Source organism: Salmo salar, chromosome 24 (assembly GCF_965601325.2).
Source record: "Salmo salar chromosome 24, fSalSal1, whole genome shotgun sequence".
Classification (NCBI taxonomy): Eukaryota; Metazoa; Chordata; class Actinopteri; order Salmoniformes; family Salmonidae; genus Salmo; species Salmo salar.
In genome coordinates this window covers 16,622,266-16,645,958 of record NC_138314.1, presented here as the reverse complement: position 1 = coordinate 16,645,958, position 23,693 = coordinate 16,622,266, and the positions used below count along the sequence as shown (strand labels likewise).

The window sequence follows — 23,693 nt, the reverse complement described above, 5'->3', positions numbered from 1 at the left end:
AGTTTACTCATAGGTTTCTAGTGTCAAACCAACCAGCTAAAAGTCCACTAACACATAGTTAAACATTACTTCATGTTGAGATATTTGAGGAAAATATATCATCCAAGCAGGGATACAGAAAACGTCTATGTCCCATGGAACAGACCTAGTTCTTGGCATTGTTCCGTTAAGGAGGAGTGGATCAGGGGCCAGGGCTGGTCCTAACTGCCTGCTCGTCTAACCACACGGAATAGTTTCTCCTCCAGATGAATTTAATTACAGGGACACATCCCTTATCCAGTGCAGTCAGGGCCGTCCCTTCAGCCCCTTCAATGAAGAAAACAATCAAAGGAAATGAGGGGTGGTGTGTGTGTGCGTGGCGTGTGTGTGTGTGGCTGAGATTTGCAGGAAATTAAGCACAAACACTTTAGTCAAAATTGTCCTGCTGCACAGGCCATATGCTAATCCAGTCACAGACCCCTATTAGCTTTGTCCCTGTCAACGTGTGTGTGTATTTGTGTTTATTTTGACTGTGTGTGTATGCGTTTGTGTGTCTGTCTTACTTGTGTCTGTGTGGTCTGCGGGTGGTCTGTTCATTTCCTCCTTGATTGAATGTGGGGGGGCTGGCTGTTTGGATTAGATTAGTATCGGAGAGAAACGGGCCAGAGCTTGACAGAATAGGGACAGAATCGGTGGTGTAGATGGGCGCGGAGAGAAGTAGTCTGGGACAGGAGAGTCAGGACCAGGGAGGGATCTCTGATAGGTGCAGCAGTAACTCTGACCTACGTTGGAAACATAACGTTACAGTGACAAACAGCAGTGAGAGGTAGGGACACACTGTAGTCACACACAGACACACACACCTGCCCTGCAGTACTAGTCTGGCAGACACACACACCTGCCCTGCAGTACTAGTCTGGCAGACACACACACCTGCCCTGCAGTACTAGTCTGGCAGACACACACACCTGCCCTGCAGTACTAGTCTGGCAGACACACACACCTGCCCTGCAGTACTAGTCTGGCAGACACACACACCTGCAGCTGACTAACATAAACATCCAGTAGATGTCTGTCACTCCAGGCCTGCCACAGTGCCACATGGCCCCACTCTGCATTCAGACACAGATCCCAGGCCTGCTGGGCAGTTTAGCCCTTAATAGTAGAGGTCAGGCCTTGGGCAAGGAGATCTGACCCTGGAACAGTGACAGAAGGTTTCCTACTGAACCAACGTGGCTAAGTAAACAAAGCCATAGTGTGGATATGCATAGTCAGTCTCATAGACTGTCTTCATGTTTAGGAAACAACACGTGTAGTGATTCTTTTGATTTATTTTGATTTGACCTTTTATTATGATGAAGTGTCCTTTCAAAACCCCTCTGGCTGTGAGCACAGACGAATACAGGCTTCCGTAGGAGGAGGGGAGACCTGAGCTGAGCCCTCGATCAAAACCCAGGATACTGTGGTCTTTGATTGGCTTGGCCTGTACCAGGTGTAGCCATTGGAAGACTAGAGTCTGGCTTAGGCTACGATGAGAGCATAGAGTTGTGGTTAGGCGTAGGACTATGTCTGGAGCTAGTTGCTCTGCTCTAGTTTAGTGTGTGTTTATGTTTGGATGTTCATTTAGCATGTACCCGGATGTGCTGAGGGTCCGCATGTAGAGAGGGTAGTATGATGAAACCCAGTGAAATGCCCGTCTGCTTGATGGTAATGGATGAGAGAGAGATGTAGGCACCTGAGCTGAGCCATAAGGGAGACTAGGCATCTACCACCCCACTATCAGATGTGGGGGGGGGGCAATGTAGCAAATGTTTTTTGTCACCCCACTTTGGTTCTGAAATCAGAATCACCCACTAATTAACTTGTAATTTTTTCAGATTACGTTTTTGAGTTAGTAATGTATCAATATTTATCGCCAAGGAATATATAGAACAACTTTGGACTTCACCCCCATCTCAAAATCGAATGGTCTTCTCCTTTCGCTTCTGCCATCCAGTAAGCCTTGCTAAAAGTGACCATATACAGTACACTAATTGCTTAAAGCAAAACGACCAAAACTTTTGCTGATGATGAACTTGAACAGTCTAAATAAAATCTATTGTAAGCCCCATTCAGCAGGTATAGCCAGATGAGAGAAGTCTCAGGTAACTTACTATTATTCCCGTTAAACAAAATGTTCAGCATGGCATAGATATCAATAACCTAGCAAGTTACATAGGTTGTCACTCAACGAATAAAGCCTAATATCACACTAACCATTTTAGTATTTGAATGCTGAAGATGCCGCGCAGATGTGCAAGGTCAGGAAGAGGTCAAAGATTTAAAACAAAATGTCCTCAGCTTCATGTTGAATCCACTCTTCCACTGTTGGTAGCCGTGGTAATTGTAAAAGTGAGGCCTGCATATGACTGAAGCTCCCTGACCCAGTCTGCCTGAAGCGGTAGGACTTTCTTCCCATTCAGCTACTCGTATTTAGATCCAAACATGCATGCTGGTAAACTGCACTGCCACCACCACCAGTTCTTCTCTTCACGTCAAAGCCCAAATGTATTGTTGCTATATTCGTTTTTGATAAATTAAGTGAATCCTTTTTTTATTATCAACTTTTGCATAAATACGGTTTAGATGGAATATCACCCATCTAAGTTGTTCGATTTGTGGAAATATATCGTGCAACCTTCCCTTTAAACATTTGAATCGGGGACGATGCATATCTGTGCATCATTACATCCCTACAGCCCGCTGACTCAGCCAGCACTTGACAAGGGACTGCATGGTTGTGTAATGCATAGGCATACATGTGTTTGATAATTGTTATCCGTCTCAGATGAAAAAAGCTGCTGCACATTGAAGTTTGACATGTAACTAGAGGTCTTCCATTGTCTATAACACAGTTATTAGCAAGATGTTTTATCTGTGCGGTTGTATGGGAGGTAAAGGTAAATATGTCTGTGTAGCAGTGTCTTATGACTGGGCCACATTCTTCCTCTGTGTACTGTCTGTCTGTCCGTGTCTCTTTTCTTCAGTTTGTTTCTGTCATGGATGCCTCTTGGGTTGCTCAACATTCCCTTTGTCCCTTTCGCTCTCTCTTTCTCTCTCTTTCTCTCTTCCTTTATACGCCTGTCTTTGTTTAGCGTAACCAGGGGCTGTATTTACCCCGTTAAGGAGTTGGTAAACCTGTGTGTGTGTTTGTGTGTCCGTGTCAGTGTATAGGAAACAGTTTCAGTGATACATTTCTGCACTGTGCATGCAGCTGCCTAGCTATAGAGAAAATAGAGCTGCTGTCAGTCATGGAAGAAAGTGGCACAGGTCAGCTCTACTCTATAGTACTCTATACTAGCCCTGGCTCCTAATCGGCCCGTGTGTGTGTGTGTGTGTGTGTGTGTGTGTGTGTGTGTGTGTGTGTGTGTGGTAGGCAGGCGTGTGTTTGTGTGTGTGTGCCTCAGCCTTCTGTCTTTGTCTTCCTGGGTTTCTGTATGTGGCCACATCCTCTCTCGTTCTCTCTGCAGGCACAAAGCGAGGGAGGGAGAGGGTCATAGCCATGGGAAGTAGTTTGAGGGTGGGGTTGCTCTAAATGATTTTGCCAATCGGGGGTGCTGGCTGGCTTGATGTAACCATAGCATGACTTTACATGTAACTGTTGTGTTCAGACACAGTTCTGTGTTCAGATACAGTTCTGTGTTCAGATACAGTTCTGTGTTCAGATACAGTTCTGTGTTCAGATACAGTTCTGTGTTCAGATACAGTCCTGTGTTCAGATACAGTTCTGTGTTCAGATACAGTCCTGTGTTCAGATACAGTTCTGTGTTCAGATACAGTCCTGTGTTCAGATACAGTTCTGTGTTCAGATACAGTTCTGTGTTCAGATACAGTCCTGTGTTCAGATACAGTTCTGTGTTCAGATACAGTTCTGTGTTCAGATACAGTTCTGTGTTCAGATACAGTCCTGTGTTCAGATACAGTTCTGTGTTCAGATACAGTTCTGTGTTCAGATACAGTTCTGTGTTCAGATACAGTTCTGTGTTCAGATACAGTCCTATCCTGATTTGCCGGTGTTGTGTTCTGCTTATTGTTTCATCGTCTGGGTATGACCTAGTTCTGCAGAGTGTGTGTGTGTGTGTGTGTGTGTGTGTGTGTGTGTGGGTGTGTGTGTGTGTGTGTGCTCTCCACCATCTTTTGTTGTTATCTCAGTCCTGTAGTGGTATCTCATAGTGTTAGAGATATCCCTCGACCTGCGACCAGCTGTGGGTTTCACACACTCATCTGTCTGTTGTTGTTGTGTCAACCTTCTGATTCATTCCTTTTCAATCCCTCAATTTGGTAATGAAGTCTAAATGCAGTGTGTACACTGAGTATACAAAACATTAAGAACACCTGCTCTTTCCAAGACACTGGCTGACCAGTTGAATCCTGGTGAAATCTATGATCCCTTATTGATGTCACTTGTTATATATATACAAAGGTATGTGGACACCCCTTCAAATTAGTGGATTTGGCTATTTCAGCCACACCCGTTGCTGACAGGTGTATAAAATCGAGCACACCGCCATGCAATCTCCACAGTCAAACATTGGCAGTAGAACGACCTCACTGAAGAGCTTAGTGACTTTCAACGTGTCACCGTCATAGGATGCCACCTTTCCAACAAGTCAGCTCATCAAGTTTCTGCCCTGGTCAACTGTAAGTGCAGTTGTAAGTGGAAACATCAAGGAGCAACAACAGCTCAGCTGCGAAGTGGTAGGCCACACAAGCTCACAGAACGGGGCCACTGATTGCTGAAGCGGGTAGCGCGTACAAATCGTCTGTCCTCGGTTGCAACACTCACTACCGAGTTTCAAACTGCCTCTGGAAGCAACGTCAACACAAGACCTGTTAGTCAGGAGCTTCGTGAAATAGGTTTCCATGGCTGAGCAGCCGACACAAGCCTAAGATCACCATGCGCAATGCCAAGCGTCGGCTGGAATGGTGTAACGCTCGCCGCCATTGGATTCTGGAGCAGATGAAACACTTGTTGTCTGGAGTGATGAATCACACTTCACCATCTGTCAGTCTGACAGACGAATCTGGGTTTGGCGGATGCCAGGAGAACGCTACCTGCCAGAATGCATAGTGCCAACTATAAAGTTGGGTTGAGGAGGAATAAAGGTCTGGGGCTGTTTTTCATGGTTCGGGCTAGGCCCCTTAGTTCCAGTGAAGGAAAATCTTAACGCTACAGCATACAATGACATTCTAGACGATTCTGTGCTTCCAACTTTGTGGCAACAGTTTGGGGAAGGCACTTTCCTGTTTCAGCATGACAATGTTCCCGTGCACAAAGCACTGTCCATACAAAAATGGTTTGTCGAGATCGGTGTGGAAGAACTTGATTGGCCTGCATAGAACCCTGACGTCAACCCCATCAAACACCTTTGGGATGAATTAGGACACCGACTGCAAGCCAGGCCTAATCACCCAACATCAGTGCCCAACCTCACTAATGCCCTTGTGGCTGAATGGAAGCAAGTCCCCGTAGCAATGTTCCACCATCTAGTGAAAAGCCTTCCCAGAAGAGTGGAGGCTGTTATAGCAGCAAAGGGGGGGACCAACTCCATATTTAATGCCCATGATTTTGGAATGAGATGTTCGACGAGCAGGTGTCCACATACTTTTGGTCACGTAGTGTATGTACTATACAGAAATGCATAATTATGAATGTCATTCTCTACATGGTGATGTATCCTGAATAGGTACACAAAGGTAGAAACATTTAATTTCCACTTTGGCTTGTTTGGGTATTATTCTGCACACTGGCTATTATTCTAATGAGCTCCGCCCCCCAGACAAGACCAAATGTTCCGGATTGGACCAACTCGGCCAATCATAAGCGTCTATGTTTCACAAGTTTGGACATCACAGCAGAGTAGAGTTCATTACAGTACAGCACAGTACACTACAGTAGAATTCAGTAATGTAGTGTATAATTGTGTTCAATACAGTACAATACAGTAAATTATACTGTACTCTACTATTCTCTACTGTACTAAACTCTACTCTACTCTACTTTTCTTTACTGTACTGTTCTGTACTGTACTTTGCTATCCAAACTTGTGAAACAGACGCCTGTGATTTGTTCAGATTTGGACTGACCAAATTTCAACTTATTTCTGTGAACTTACATTATCCTCACGAGGGACAGAAAATATCTTAAAGGTATGTGGGTTTTTGGTAACAGAATGACAAAACACTAGGTGATATTTCTTAAACTTAGAGAAGGCAAATCATTTCTGCAAAACTCAATTTAAATGTTGATATTAGTTGGCAGGGGTCTTTACATCAAAATGATTGCGTTTTGATTAGGGTTGGGCGGTATCTACATTTTCATACTTGATCTTTACATCTAGCCACTCAGCTGGCAAGTTAGCAAACCAAAGGCATAGCTGGAGTCCTGAGCTGAAAATCCTTTATGACACATCTTAGATTTCTTATAGTTATAATTAAAGGTGCAATATGCAGAAATTGCGTCACCATTTCCTGATTGCTAAAATTTGAATAGTTCACCAAATTGTATTTTATGTGACAAAACAAGCAGTCATTGTGTAGAGAATCATTGTACCATCTAAACCGCTGTGAAATATCTTTTACATAACCAAAAATATAGTATTTTCAGCTGTTTGAAGCTGGTGTACAAAACCGAAAGTAAAAGACACAAAAACGAAACTTAAGAACAGGAAGCATAGAAATAGAGCACCTAGAACAGATCTACCGCTTCCTAGATTGGCTTTAGACGAGAATGACACATATCTATGTGAATTTGGTCGGGTTGCCCAAAAAGTTACATATTGTAAGTTTAACTTACAGTTAGTTAAAATCAGTGGCGTAGCACCAGTGGCCCGCTGGTTTTACACATTGGAAAATGGGAGAACTTGTGTGTGGGTTTGTGCATGACGTGTGTATTGATGCGTGTGTGGGACTGTGTGCGTCTGTGTGTGAGAACAACAGGGCTCTAGTTTACCGACCCCTTTAGGGAAGGGGCTATCCCCTTCCACCCCTAACCCCTGGGACAGCTGAAGGATGGGAAGGAGAGTATAACAGAAAGATCTACAGGGAGAGAGAGAGTTGTCATTGTCCCTAGGGTCCAGTGATGGTTGAGTTACAGTGGGGGTTGGTGTGGTGTCAGTGGAAGGGGAGAGTGGTTGTGTAGGCTTTTTATAGAAGCTAATTGTAGAACTGGTAGCCTTGCCATGTAACCCTTTGTGGGTGTAGTGTGTGGTTGCGTGTGAGTGTGTGGAGGGGGGTATGAGGGTGGTGTGGTTGGGATGAGGGGTCGATGGCTACAGATTGAGGGGTAATAGTTTGGCAGGCTGGGTGCTAATATTGTCTGAACGGGGGCGTCGAAACATACAGGCAGACCACCTGAGGGAGGGGAGGGTCAGAGTTGGTTGTCATGGCATCTCCATTTTCTCTGTTTGCTGTGGAATGCCTCTGTACGGCAGCTAGCTATTCAGTCAGCCCCACTTAGCTCCTCTAGCCCCCACATTGTGTGTTCGTCCCACTGTGTTAGTGTTAGAGCGTTCCCATACACTGGCTCTATTAGATTAGCTAAACGGCTAAATACACACTCACTAAAGACAGCCAACACCCACTCAACCCTTTTTCTACTCTGCTTCTTGAGTCTGTGTTGCCTAATGAATTATTATCATAGAGAGGAACTAATCCCATTTAGTCCTGTGTAGTTTAGTAGGGGATATAGGCCCAAAATCAACTCCGTACCTCTACCCCATATCCTGCACACTACCTCCAGCCCCCACTCGTTGATACTTCCCGTAATACCCCATACACTGGTAGATCTGAAAGAATTTGGTCACGTACACAGTTTAGCAGATGTTATAGCGGGGTGCAGCGAAATGCTTGTGTTACTAGCTGCTAACAAAGCAATAAAATGTCAAACAGGTACACACATAATCAATTAAAAAATAGAAAGAACAACAAGAAAGAACAAATCCAATTAACAGTCCAAATAGCACTGTAACAGTAATCCAAATGTAATCTTTATGTATCTACACCACATGAATTTGCACAAGATATACTAGGAATGATATGTACAGCAGTAGATATATTAGCGTGAGCTACACAATACTGTACATATAAAGTGGGTAAACAGTATGTAAACATTAAAGTGACCAGTGTTCAATGACTGTTAGGGTTGCACATTTTGGGGAATATTCAGAGGTGGAAACTTTCCGTGGGAATTAACAAAATATATGCAAATTAATATTAATACTATTTAAATGTAGATGTTTTTTGCATTGGATATATATACCATATCATATGGAGACAAACATAAACCTTTGACCTTATCATAAGTAGACATAATTGCAAATGATTAAATCCTTCCAATAGAAGTAAAACAAAAACAATTTAGTTATGAATTGAACTTTAATTAAATGAGTTGACTCTTCACATGGGAAGATTTCACTGAACAACAAAATAAATTGAATATTGAATGATCCCCAATGATCCATCGCATCTCCCAAAAATGTTTTCAACATACATCTGTAAAATGATAGTCTAGAAACTAAAGCTTTGGTTGTCTTCCTCGGGCTTCCATGTCTTCTCCCTGGACCTCCTCAATGTCCACCTCTTGAACATCAGACTCTGAGGTCTCATCTTCACTGTCACTTTCCAACCTTGTTGAGGATGGCTCGTTGTCAGGCTCAAAAAGCCTCATATTTGCCCGGATTGCCACCAATTTTTCAACCCTTGTATTGGTCAACCTGTTGCGTGCTTTGGTGTGTGTTTTCCCAAACAAGGACCAGTTGCTCTCTGAGGTGGCTGATGTTGGTGGGATTTGGAGGATGATGGAGGCAACAGGGGAAAGAGCTTCAGATCCACAAAGTCCCTTCCACCAGGTGGCTGATGATATATGTTGGCACAACTGACATATTGCATTGCCATCCCAAAGCCCTTGCTTGGAAGTGTACTTCGCCAGACTGCCAAGAACCTTGCCCTCATCCAGGCCAAGGTGGCGAGACACGGTAGTGATGACACCATAGGCCTTGTTGATCTCTGCACCAGACAGGATGCTCTTGCCAGCATACTTGGGGTCCAACATGTACGCTGCGGTGTGTATGGGCTTCAGGCAGAAGTCTTAAAGCTTTTTGATATATTTCGGAACTGCAGTTTCTTCTTGTCAGTGGAATTTTCTATCCCAATGATAATAATTAACAATCAATAAGCCTTGACTAACCCCCAAGGTTTGTAAGACACTGGGTTAAGAATAATTAGCTAAGGACTCAGCTTTTCTGCAAAAGGTCTGTACAGTTTATTCAGAGAACGTTCTGAGGTCCAAATAACAAAGACATTCATTTTATGCTAACTCTCCACTTACGCACATACCTCCACACAAACAGTAGGTGAGTTGTATCCCTCCCTGGAGTTCTCATCACTGTTAATCACTATCCAGTGCTGTCTGTTCCTTTCCCCCGAGATTAGAGAAACCTTGAGGGTCACTCCCTTTCTTCTCTAAGTTACTCAAAGTTCCTCAGCTGCCGGGTCAATCACAGTCTACTTGTCGTTATCTTAGGCCCACTAAAACACACACACACACACATTTTGTCCCGGGCCTCTACTAGACCTTATGGGCCTGTCGATTAGTACTTTAATTATTCATTATACATGCTACATAACTACTAATTACTAATTGGTTACGTGACAGGGTTGGATTCTTTATTCATTTACCTTCATTATATAATTCCCTTATCACCTCTGCTTGGAGCAACAGTGAAGTGGGCAGGGCAGTATGGATTTCTTCTCTTACATCTGCAAGCAGAGTCTGAACATCAGACAGGATGGCATTGTCTCCCTCAATCAGTGCAATGGCTACTGCTATAGGTTTCAGGCAGCGTACCACTCTCTCCCAAAATACATCATCCAGGAGAATCCTCTTGATGGGGCTGTCCTTATCGGCAGACTGTGATATGGCCATTTCTTGGAGAGACTCCTTTCCCTCCAGGAGACTGTCAAACATGATGACAACACCACCCCAACGGGTGTTGCTGGGCAGCTTCAATGTGGTGCTCTTATTCATCTCACTTTGCTTGGTGAGGTAGATTGCTGCTATAACTTGATGACCCTTCACATACCTAACCATTTGTTTGGCTCTCTTGTAGAGTGTATCTATTGTTTTCAGTGCTATGATGTCCTTGAGGAGCAGATTCAATGCATGAGCAGCACAGCCAATGGGTGTGATGTGGGGGTTGGACTCCTCCACTTTAGACCAAGCAGCCTTCATGTTCGCAGCATTGTCTGTCACCAGTGCAAAAACCTTCTGTGGTCCAAGGTCATTGATGACTGCCTTCAGCTTATCTGCAATGTAGAGACCGGTGTGTCTGTTGTCCCTTGTGTCTGTGCTTTGTAGAATACTGGTTGAGGGGTGGAGATGATGTAGTTAATTATTCCTTACCCACGAACATTCGACCACCCATCAGAGATGATTGCAATACAGTCTGCTTTCTCTATGATTTGCTTGACCTTCACTTGAACTCTGTTGAACTCTGCATCCTGCAAATGAGTAGATAAAGCATGTCTGGTTGGAGGGGTGTATGCTGGGTGAAGAACATTCAGAAATCTCTTCCAATACACATTGCCTGTGAGCATCAGAGGTGAACCAGTTGCATACACAGCTCGAGTAAGACATTCATCAGCATTTCTCTGACTACGTTCCTCCATTGAGTCAAAAAAACTTCTGTTCCCAGGAAGAACATGAGCTGTTGCTATCGATAAGGTGTCTGATTCATCATTTTCACCTTGAATAGAAGTAGAGGGACTTTTGTCTGAGGTTGCTTGTTGTGAGCGCAGAGGGAACTTTATGCGATTGGCCAGATGATTCTGCAACTTTGTTGCATTCTTCACATATGATCTGGCACAGTATTTGCAAATGTACACAGCTTTTCCTTATACATTAGCTTCAGTGAAATGTCTCCACACATCAGATAGTGCCCGTGGCATTTTCCTGTAAAGATTAGAAAGAAATTAGTAAAAAAACAACAAATACAATTCCATGTGCAGATAAATAGTTAAACAGTTAGATTAAACAACTCCTTTGTAAGATAAATGTTTTAAAATGAAATGTGTATGTAAACAGGTGATTTAACACTCCTCAGTTAGCAGGCTCAAGCAAGCTAAAACCCACATGGTAGTAAAAACGAACTAGCAGAAGTTGTTAACAAGTTAGAAATGATTTAAACACACTTTGCTGTAGGCTACTATTCACTAGTTAACCTCTCTGGGCTAGGTGGGACGTTTGTGTCCCACCCTAGTCAACAGCCAGTGGAATCCCTTGGCGCGAAATACAAATACCTCAAAAATGCTATAACTTCAATTTCTCAAACATACGACTATTTTACACCATTTTAAAGACAAGACTCTCGTTAATCTAACCACACTGTCCAATTTCAAAAAGGCTTTACAACGAAAGCAAAACATTATATTATGTCAGCAGAGTACCCAGCCAGAAATAATCAGACACCCATTTTTCAAGCTAGCATATAATGTCACAAAAACCAAAACCACAGCTAAATGCAGCACTAACCTTTGATGATCGTCATCAGATGACACTCCTAGGACATTATGTTATACAATACATGCATGTTTTGTTCAATCAAGTTCATATTTATATCAAAAACCAGCTTTTTACATTAGCATGTGACGTTCAGAACTAGCATTCCCACCGAACACTTCCGGTGAATTTACTAAATTACTCACGATAAACGTTCACAAAAAACATAATTATTTTAAGAATTATAGATACAGAACTCCTTTATGCAATCGCGGTGTCCGATTTTAAAATAGCTTTTCGGTGAAAGCACATTTTGCAATATTCTGAGTAGATAACCCGGCCATCACAGGCTAGCTATTTTGACACCCACCAAGTTTGGTACTCACAAAACTCAGATTTACTATAAGAAAAATTGGATTACCTTTGCTGTTCTTCGTCAGAATGCACTCCCAGGACTTCTACTTCAACAACAAATGTTGGTTTGGTTCCAAATAATCCATAGTTATATCCAAATAGCGGCGTTTTGTTCGTGCGTTCAAGACACTATCCGAAGGGTGACGCGCCGGCGCATATCGTGACAAAAAATTTCAAAATATTCCATTACCGTACTTCGAAGCATGTCAAACGCTGTTTAAAATCAATTTTTATGCGATTTTTCTCGTAAAATAGCGATAATATTCCGACCGGGAGTCGTTGTTTTCGTTCAAAGACTGAAAAAGTAAAATGGACTCTTCACGTGCATGCGCACGCCCGTCTCATTGTTCTCAGATCGACCACTTACCAAATGCGCTACTGTTTTTCAGCCAGTAACTGCAGAGTCATCATTCAACGTTCTGGTGCCTTCTGAGAGCCTATGGGAGCCTTAGAAAGTGTCACGTTACAGCAGAGATCCTCTGTTTTGGATAGAGATGACAAAGAAGGCCAAGAAATGGTCAGAGAGGGCACTTCCTGTTTGGAATCTTCTCAGGTTTTGGCCTGCCATATGAGTTCTGTTATACTCACAGACACCATTCAAACAGTTTTAGAAACTTTAGGGTGTTTTCTATCCAAATCAAACAATTATATGTGTCATGACGTTGGCCTCTTTTGGTACAGGGAGGACAGTTGACCCCTCCCTTTTGCACACAATCCACCCTGTGTGTAAAGGGTCGTAAAAACTCTAAAATTCCAGGAGAGTCTCTGGCCACATGGCCCATAGAGAGACACAGGAAATTCTTCCAACTCATAGAATTGGAGAGCCAAGCGACATTTTGTGTTCTGGAGAAGGTATGGAAGATTGGTGAAGAATCCAGCTACGAACTGATCCGCTGGGTACAATTTGGTGATACTCAGAAGAGACAATATAGCCATATTACCATAAAACTGTTTATATAATAGACTCAGTTTAAGACTTGCATCATATGGATGTATGGAATGTATTAATAAGGATAAAGCTTTTGTAAGACATTGAGATGCTATGTACTGATGTAATGTGATAGAATTGTATTTCTGTAACCAAATCTAACTCAGTCATAGGCACGCCCCCAGGGACCCATACAGGACCAGGCGTCATTTGACAAGCTGTTCTATGGGCACTATAAAACACCCCCCGATTTACATTTCCCCAGACCAGGCCTACACTCCGTTGGCTAATAGGTTTTACCTTCCAATTCCTCTACTGAAAGTGAACCATACCACGTGGTTAACTTTTAGACTATCGATACTGACAGAATAAGAACAAGTCTTTGATATTAATTATTAGTCTGCAGCTAAGTAAATTATATCATTGGACGCGAAGACCAACGAAACAACCATTCGATGACGACATTAATGAATGTCGCTCTGAAAGATCCGTTCTAACCGAGAGAGAGATAGAGAGAACGCGGACAAAACTTCCCAACAGAACCGAACTCTCCAACAAGAATCAGAACGACACACTGAGCGTAAATATATATTGATTGCAATTGTTCCCGAATGAGTGAGCCTTCAATTGTTAATATTAATGAACCCTGTGTAACTTCTCAGCCGACCTTTTATGATCCATTGTTCAACAGGCCGACCTGCCTGTTTAGCCAGTAGGGCACATTCCGATACCAATCCTTTGTGACGATAATTACTGTTTGTATGTTTTTCTGTTAATTACTTAGTGTAGTAAATAAATGATTTTAAGACAATTGATGTATGGATGATTTTAGTAAAGACTGGGTTCGTGCAGATACAACAATTTACGACGTTTTAGAATGAGACTGGACTAGAGGTAAATACACCATTTAAACTAGAAGATAATCGACCTATACTATAATAGAATAGAATATTATAGTACAGGAAAGTTATATTAGGAAAATTATAGCTTTGTAATCTGAATATTCTCCTTGGTGCCCCGATCTCCTAGTTAATTACAATTAAACGAGTAATCAGTTTAATCGCGTGATAATAATTACAGGGAGCTAATTGATAAACATATCTTCCGTTTAATGGTAACCCAAAGACACGACATATGCATATTCTAGTTACTGGGCAGGAGTAGTAACCAGATTAAATCGGGTACGTTTTTTATCCGGCCGTGCAAATACTGCCCCCTATCCCCAACAGGTTAACAAAAAAATCATGTATATCAGATAAAATATATTCACCCCACCCAGTATTGTAATCAAAACTTACCAGAAAGCATGTAGTCCTTGGCTCAGACAGTGTAGTAGTGTGGGCTCAATAGCATCTCATTAGTGTGCAAGATCTTGAGAATCAGCTGTACATGTGATGGAAGAATGCACTGTGCATGCAGAGGGTTGCAATTCCATTGAATTGAAGATAGTTTAACAAAATATGCTACAAGACCTAGATTTGCCTTATGTGTATCCCACAAAAAAGGTTCACTGTTATAAGCTAACTTTTTTTGATGAATTTAAGCAAAATTCCCCAAATTCCCGGGCTTAACTTCCCATGGAAATCTTTTTAACATTTCCCGGAACGTTTCCGACCCTTTGCAACCCTAATGACTGTACAGTATGTACTGTACATAGGGCAGTGGTCTCTAAGGTGCAGGGTAGACCTGGTAGCCGGCTAGTGACAGTGTCTGAGGTTCAGGTCAGGGTACTGGGCGGAGTCCGGCTATTGGTGGTACAGCAGCCTGATGGCCTGGAGATAGAAGCTGTTTATCAGTCTGTTGGTTCTAGCTTTGATGCACCTGTACCGTCTCTGCCCTCTAGATGGTAGTGTGGTGAACAGGCCATGGCTCGGGGGGCTGGGGTCCTTGATGATCTTCTTGTCCTTCCTGTGACTTCCTGTGACACCGAGTGCTGTAGATGTTCTGGTGGGCAGGCAGTGTGCCCCCGATATTACGTTGAGCTAACCGCACCACCCTCTGGAGAGCCCTGTGGTTGAAATTGCCGTACCAGGCGGTGATACAGCCCGACAGGATGCTCTCTGTAGAAGTTTGTGAGGGTCTTATGGCCCGGGGCCAAGCCAAATTTCTTCAGCCTCCTGATGTTGAAGAGGTGCTGCTGCGCCTTCTTCACCACACTGTCTGTGTGAAGGAACCATTTCAGGTCGTCGAACTTGACATCTTTGACCCTCCCCTCTGCTTCCCCATGGATGTGGATGTCTCTTGTAGTCCACGATCAGCTGGTGTTAATTTTGAGGGAGAGGTTATTTTCCTGGCACCACTCCGCGAGTGCTCTCTTCGTTGTTGGTAATCAGGCGCACATACCACTGTTGTATCGTCGGAAAACTTGAAGATTGAGTTGGTGACGTGTGTGGCAATGCAGTCATGGGTGAATAGGGTGTACAGGAGGGGGCTGATTCTCCTACCCATCAAACCCGCGCTGTCGAAACTGAAGCCTCTGAAGCCACCAATCACCACACAGAGATGGGCCTGTTCTGTCTAACTGCTCTCATAAGCAGAGGCCTTGTCTTCTTTTCTGAAGGAGGGAGCTGGATAATTATACACCATACTCAAATCCTCTCCTTTATTCCTCTAGTTAGAACCCCATCCTCTTTCTGTTCTGTTCTCTAGCCTAAAGATTTCCAATAAATCCTACAGAACACACAGCTGTGGTGAGGAAGTTAGGGTGGGTTTGCACTGAGCTTCAGTACTGGGGGACAAAAACACACAAGATCCTTTTCTGATCCCATGCCTGTCTTTTCCTCTCATGTCTCTCTTACATGATACATTCTTATAGCTAAACAGGCGGGATTTAGACCTACAGAGGCCTACAGAGTTTGTGACATAGTCTGTTGTATGGGAGTACACTAGCCTACCATCTGAGATGTGTTAGTGTTGCATAATCTGTTTGTAATTCCAAAGGGACACAAGCCAGTCTATCTAACCCTACGCAGTAAAACGCATGTGTTTGTAACGGTCTGATGTGTTCTGTTCCAGTGCTAATGACCCACTGGTTAATGCTTATTTATAAAACCCTCTTAGGCCTCACTCCACCCTATCTGAGATATCTACTGCAGCAATGTCGGATTTTCAATGTAGTGATGGCTGAATTGCACATTGCAAATATTCAACCAGGCCTGACATTATGGGTGGGCCTTAGGGGCCTTGGCCCACCTTACAGTACCTCCTTGCCTTTCCAAATAAAATATTGGTCATTTATTTGACAGAGGCGCGCCCCGACAGAAAAACGCTTCAATCTCAGCGCCTGTTTGTCTCAGTATGTATAGACCATGTATCTGATGCTGTCGGGACCAAAATAATATGGCGTGTCATGCTATTTCTGTCCAGACAGCATCAGATACATTGGGCGCTGTTTTCGCTCGTTTGGATGCTTTCTCCGGTGATATAGTTTCAGCAGAGAGGAAGAGGCGAAGCGAGAGGGCTCACTTTCCTCAAAATCTGTCCAATGTAAGCCCAACGTGTTTCTATGGGGGCGGAGACATGATGATCTCATCATTATATATAGATCCAGGGGCGCAACTTTCACTGGGGACGGGGGGGACGTGAATCAAAATGAGGCAACGGTGTGCTTTAGGACCATGGGGACGTCTCCAAGCGATCGGGTAGGCTGTTTTGGAGTGTAAAATAATAATAATAAAATTTAAAAAACAATGTCCCCCCCCACCAAAGTTGCGCCCCTGTACAGCTCTCTGGTTTCAGCCTCTTGCGAATTGGAAAGGAAAGGTGGCGGGTGCACAGTGCACCGTTAGGATGGTGGATTGCCCTAAAGTAAATTGATGTTTCATCGAAATTATATAATTACTCCTATCTAAATAATATCATTCAAAATACTTCACCAGGGAGCATGACTTCGACACAGAGGATCATTAGCGTCATACATTTTTTTGCTGTGGATTGTTTCAAATCACCAGTGTGTTTGGGAAGTCTGCAGTTTGCCTAGTGGCAGTAGGTCTAACTGATTTAGTTGCTGCTGTCAGTGAAAAGCCTCTAAAATATGTGTGAAGATAATGTGTCTTGAGTATAATTTAAAATGTTGCATTAAGAAGAAGGGGAGGGGGGTTTAGCGAAGATATGGTGCGTCTCTCTCGACATAGCAAGCAAACAGCTTCAGGAATCCATCTGTTTTTTAATCAATTATATAGCCTAGATTAAAAATGACATTATTACAAAATATTCTTTCACTGGCCCAAGCTGCACACTGACGGGGATGATAGACTGGGCCAGAGGGTTTCAAATCCTCCCTATATGTCGAGCCCTTACACACACAGACAGGAGCATCCCTGTGCCTTTGTTGCCTTTTCAGAAAGTTGGTTTAATTTTGGTTAATTGCACAATACCGGATGAATAAATCAGGGGAGAAAAAAAAAGAAACGGGTACTTTTTCTTCACTGGGACCTTCGAACTGTTGGGTTCGTTCTTTTCCTCCTTGTCAATCATCATTGGCTCATTGGTGAAATTAGCATTATGACAATATCTTTAATTAAATCATTCAAAAACCTTTATTAATGCAATTGCACACAGAAGTTGACAAACAGGAACATAGCACGACTGTTGCTGAGTAAGTTCTGCATCAAACAAAAGGTCTCAAGTTGTTTTATTAAACCGAAGTCCCGCCTTAGTGTCACATCCTGACCTTAGAAAGCTGTTATTTTCTATGGTAGAATAGATCAGTGTGTGACAGAGGGGTTTTCTAGTTTAGTTTTTCTAGGTTGTCAGGTTCTAGTTTTGTATTTCTATGTTGGGTTTTGTTTGGGATGATCTCCAATTAGAGGCAGCTGGTCCTCGTTGTCTCTAATTGGAGATCATACTTAAGTAGGATTTTTTTTCCACCTGGGTTTGTGGGAGATTGTTTTTGAGTTTGTGTATGTTTCAACTCTGCGTCACGGTTTGTGTTCGTTCAGTTTATTGTGTATGTATTGCAAAGTTTCACTGTGAAAATAGTATGTGGAACGACACACACGCTGCACTTTGGTCCGCTTCTCCTTACGACAACCGTGACACTTAGTGATGTCACTGACTACGTCATTACCTTTTTACTCCTGAGACCAAAACCCTGCATCCATAGCTATACAAACATAGAGTTTCAGTGTCTATCTAAAAGCTAGGGAATAAATGTCCCCTCCCCAAAGTTGATTTAGTGTGGAATGTCTGAGTAGTCTCTTATCTCCCACACTCCCCTGCAGAGTTCTGTCTCAGTCACACATTATAAGAGAGAGAGGGAAAGAAAGAGCAAACTGTGGAACAATTCTAAAACTATATTATGAATATATATATATTGTTTATCTGTAGTCTAGGACCCTATAAATGTAAGGAGGAGCGGTCAAATATTAATATAAGGGGAGGGGTTATAACATAAGCATAATCAATTATTCTAAAACATCAAACATTTGTACAGCCCCAAATCATGACCCCTAGGTGAATCCTGACAGAACCAATTTAAAATGTGTGTCTCACTGCCAAGCCAAACAGTCACAAATGTGACTGCAGTATCGAATCCTGTCGTGCTCTGTACTCTTCCAGCCAGGGTTCTGCTGAAGCTGCTGCTGCTCTAAACCTTGTTGCCAGCCAGGACTCAGGCTCAACCTCCTGGCTGCATCAAGGGCTTCCTCTCTCTCTCTCTCTCTCTTTCTCTCTTTCTCTCTCTTTCTCTTTCTTTCTGTGCATTTCCCCTCCTTGAGTTGGAAGCAGCAGTTACTGGGTCTGATTACGTTGTTATAGGGATGGTTTCCCCCTACACAGATGAAGCTTAGTGCTGGACATAAACAAGTTAACGCAATGGAGAATCTCCTTTGAAAATGCTTTTTAATCCAGGACTAGGTATAATCTGTGTCCGGGATACCGCCCCATAATGTCATTGAGCATGCATAATGACATTCTACTGTCTCAGTGCCTCTCATCCTCTCTCCTGGTGTAGCTGGCGTGCTGCTGTGGCTCGGCAGCCTGCTCCTGTTGCTGTGGCTGCTGTCCTAAAATCAAGCAGTCCACATCCACACGCTTCATGTACGCCCTCTACTTCCTCCTCGTCACCGTCATCTGTGTCGTCATGATGTCACCCACCGTGGAGCAGGAGATGAGGGACCACGTGAGTACGCGGACGATCGCATGTAGACAGTCACACCCGCACGCACACACACACACACACACACTGCTCTACGTGCATGCACACACACACATACTGCTCTACGTGCATGCACACACACAAGAAACATGCTCACACCACCTAAATGTGTGGTCCTGTCTCGTACCCGGCCTTGATGTTGTTTTAGACACAGAGACCCAGTAAAGCTCTAGAATAGTTTTGGAAGATCTAAACTCCACATAAACCCTGTAATAAAGCCTTCCCTGGAAGAGCAGAGTGGAGCGGAGCTATGGAAAAGGCTGCTGTGTGTCATTTCCTGTGTGTGTAATTGTACAGTAGTTAGGATGGCCTAGTTTAGTGCAGGCTGCCACGGGGGCTAACACAGAGTTGAACTACAGCCTCCCTCAGTGTGCTCTGTCCTGCTGCCAGTTCACTCCGGACTACAAGAGGAACGTGGCATGTACAGAAAACCCCACAGTTCAGTTACTACGCCCTAGCTCAGTTATTCCAAATATATGTCCATGTACTGTAGGCTACATCTATTTATCAGACTGTACTCTACCAAGTTAATGCTTCATTCTCTGTCGGCCCCAGCTCAGTTAGTACAGAGTGCTCCAGTCTTCACATGGGCAGGTGAAGGCCCCAGGGGGTTATTATTCACAGAGGGAGGGTAGGGACTAGGGAGCTGGGTGAAAGAGGGAAAGCCACGGTGCTACTCAGCGTTTTCTGGGTGTATGATGGTGTTCTGTCTTTGCTGTGAGAAAGCTGGCCCAGGCTGATCCCCTCTGTGGACTCTTAGCCAGTTGTTATTATGGAAAACACAAGTCTTAGCAGGTCTCTGTTTGTTTGATCCACCCATTGTGAAAGTATTGTCTCGTGGGTTTGGACCGGTGCTGGGGATGGGTCAGGAGCTGGAGCTGGGTCAGGAGCTGGAGCTGGGTCAGGAGCTGTAGTAGGTTCGGGAGCTGGACCTGGGTCATGAGCTGGAGCTGGGTCGGGAGCAGGGTCAGGAGCAGGAACTGGGTCGGGAGCTGGAGATGGGTCTGGAGCTGGGTCAGAAGTTGTAGTAGGTTCAGGAGCTGGAGCTGGGTCAGGAGCTGGAGATGGGTCAGGAGCTGGAGTTGGGTCAGGAGCTGGAGTGGGTCAGGAGCTGGAGCTGGGTCAGGAGCTGGAGATGGTCAGGAGCTGGAGCTGGGTCAGGAGCTGGGTCGGAGCTGGAGCTGGGTCAGGAGCTGGAGCTGGGTCAGGAGCTGGGCAGGAGCTGGCGGGTCAGGAGCTGGAGCTGGGTCAGGAGCTGGAGATGGGTCAGGAGCTGGGTCAGGAGCTGGAGCTGGGTCAGGAGCTGGGCCAGGAGCTGGAGCTGGGTCAGGAGCTGGAGCTGGGTCAGGAGCTGGAGCTGGGTCAGGAGCTGGGTCAGGAGCTGGGTCAGGAGCTGGGCAGGAGCTGGGTCAGGAGGTGGAGCTGGGTCAGGAGCTGGGTCAGGAGCTGGAGCTGGGTCAGGAGCTGGAGCTGGGGCAGGAGCTGGGTCAGGAGCTGGAGCTGGGTCAGGAGCTGGAGCTGGGTCAGGAGCTGGGTCAGGAGCTGGGTCAGGAGCTGTAGTAGGTTCAGGAGCTGGGTCAGGAGCTGGAGATGGGTCAGGAGCTGGGTCAGGAGCCTAGCCCTTCATGAGCTAAGGATGTTATCTTTCTCTGTCTCTCCGATGGTGATGTTATTATGTATCATTGTAACAAAATACTATTACAACACTTTTCTACATGTCATCTGGCTTGGTCACATGGCCTGAGTAAATAAGAGAGCGTGTCACTCCTGTTGACATGGTCTGTAGAGAGTGCAGCAGTGACACACAAGATCAACATGGTTTTGGCTGAAAACTATAACCAGCTTTAGTTCTAGGAAACAACACTGATTGTTTATCACATTAACTAATTGATTTCATTGGGATCCCCATTAGCCCACGCCAACATTTAAAAACATGATCATAGACATTACAGACTTACATACATACATTACTACATACCTGTGCCTTAACTAGGTTAACTAGGTCAGACAGGTGTTGTTTGTGAGGTGTTGTTTTTTAAAGCTAATTTTGCTGTTTGCTTGAGTAATTTGAGATGGAAGGGAATTCATGTGATCATGGCTCTATACAACACTGGCTATATAATAACTATCATATTATCAGACCAAAGTAGGGCAGAGTGAGCGTCAGTGAGATCTCTTTTCCTCTCCCTATTGTATTTCCAACTTGACTACATCTATTTAGCAGACTGTTTTACTATGGCACTGATTGGGACTACTTTACCACTGATAGAGCTGTCAAAGACTCTCTCGCTCTCTCTCTATGTCTCTCTATATCTCACTCTCTATGTCTCTCTATATCTCACTCTCTATGTCTCTATATATCACTCTCTATGTCTCTCTATATCTCACTCTCTATGTCTCTCTATATCTCACTCTCTATGTCTCTCTATATCTCACTCTCTATGTCTCTCTATATCTCACTCGCTATGTCTCTCTATATCTCACTCTCTATGTCTCTATATCTCACTCTCTATGTCTCTCTATATCTCTCTCTCTATGTCTCTCTATATCTCTCTCTCTATGTCTCTCTATATCTCTCTGTCTATGTCTCTCTATATCTCTCTCTCTATATCTCTCTGTATATGTCTCTCTATATTTCTCTCTATCTCTCTCTCTCTATGTCTCTCTATATCTCTCTCTATCTCTCTCTATATCTCTCTCTCTATGTCTCTCTATATCTCTCTCTCTCTAGGTCTCTCTCTCTCTATGTCTCTCTATATCTCTCTCTCTAGGTATCTCTATATCTCTCTCTCTAGGTCTCTCTCTCTCTATGTCTCTATCTCTAGGTCTCTCTCTCTATGTCTCTCTATATCTCTCGCTCTAGGGCTCTCTCTCTGTCTCTATCTCTAGGTCTCTCTCTCTCTCTATGTCTCTATATCTCTCTCTCTAGGTCTCTCTATCTCTATGTCTCTATCTCTAGGTCTCTCTCTCTCTCTCTCTCTCTCTCTCATGTCTCTATCTCTAGGTCTCTCTCTCTCTATGTCTCTATCTCTAGGTCTCTCTCTCTATGTCTTTCTCTCTATGTCTCTCTCTCTCTCTGTTTAGAGCATACCCCCTGCTTTGTAGCTCCATATGAAACAGATGTTCAGTAAAAAGCCTATCCCACAAAATGGCTGCCTTTAGACACACATGTTGAACACTAACACCAGCGCAGTGGGCACACACACACACACACACACACACACACACACACACACACCCCCCCTTGCACACACGAACACACCATTGGCGATTTTAGCATGTAAATCTTGGTGGGGCAAACATCTTGCATGTCAGCAAAGCCGCTACACAGTTATTAGGGTGAGGCACATGGGCTACTTACAGCTTACTACACAACATACACTTAGTATTACTTTCTTAGCTACAGTATACATATCTCCCTGGCATATTACATCATTTATGCAGCAGCATACAATACATTTTTGGACTCACCTTTTTGTTATGTGCTCACTTGAACAGGAAGGTGGCGTGGTGGTCCTTGTGTGCACATTTTGTCATCAAACTTTGTCATCAAAGTCTGTCATTTTCTGGATTTATGATGCTTTGAAGACAACTGTGAACTCTGGGGAAAAAACAAGGCTGAATCATGATGTCAGTGATCTTCAGGTCGGTGCTCAAGAGTTCCCGGCTTTGAATTCTGAGTTGGATGACCGTTCAAAACGTATTTTCCCAGTCGGAGCTTGTTTTCTACCCAGTCCTCAGTTCTCCTGAATTCACTGAAGTCTGAGATTTCGCCGTTTCCAGTTGTTTTGAATGTGGCAGAAGTAATGTGAATGTTTACATTTTTTATTTAACTAGGCAAGTCAGTTAAGAACAAAGTCTTATTTTCAATGACGGCCTAGGAACAGTGGGTTAACCGCCTTGTTCAGGGGCAGAATGACAGTTTTTTTTTATCCTTGTCAGCTCAGGGATTCGATCTTGCAACCTTTCGGTTACTAGTCCAACGCTCTAACAACTAGGCTACCTGCCGCGAATGTCATGTGAATGTTTATCCTTTTAAGCTTAGAAAAGAGACCCTTAAACCCAGACTTGGACCACACACCCACTCCACTGAATATCAGGCTAGTGATTGCTTTGCAACGCTTGCAGTTGATTCCTGATTCGTTCCAAACCACTCGTTGTTGAGTTTGCCATTTCCAACTTGTTGTGTAATGTTTATGTCCAATGGCCGATGAGCACCAATACGTTTTATCTATAATTTCTCTTCATATGACAAGGATTGAAAAGGATTTGCCAGCAGATTGTCGATTTGATTCATGATGATGACTGCTAGCTTGCTCGCTAAGATTTTGAAAGTGTGATGTTGCAATGATCAGTCCAATCAAAGCTAATGTAGATATAACGTGATTTGACATAATTGTATCTGTGGCCAATGACCTTGAGCCTTCTTGGATGGGCACTTCTAATGTAGCTCTATTGCAGCATCCAATGGGCTTGAATTTTCGAGCTCTATCCGTAGATTTTGTGGTGATTTAGTGTCCCCATGAGTGACAGAACACTGAGCCAATCACGGCGCAACTAGAGAACATTACCAAACGCTATGCTCCGTATTTTCTGCTGGCTTGCCCCACCACAATAGAAAGCACTGAGCTAGGCTGAAACCCCTGCATTTTGGAGCCTTACTCAAGAAAACAATAAAG

The 23,693-nt window shown here is 43.9% G+C and overlaps 1 protein-coding gene across 1 annotated transcript in view; it reads left to right on the top strand.

Moving 5' to 3' along the window:
* serinc5 (serine incorporator 5) overlaps positions 1-23,693 on the top strand; it is a 57,056-nt gene that overhangs the window by 3,297 nt on the left and 30,066 nt on the right. The window contains exon 2 of the mRNA XM_014170760.3: positions 18,811-18,978. Within this exon, the coding sequence (XP_014026235.1) occupies positions 18,811-18,978 (168 nt within the window). The remainder of the gene's footprint in view (positions 1-18,810; positions 18,979-23,693) is intronic.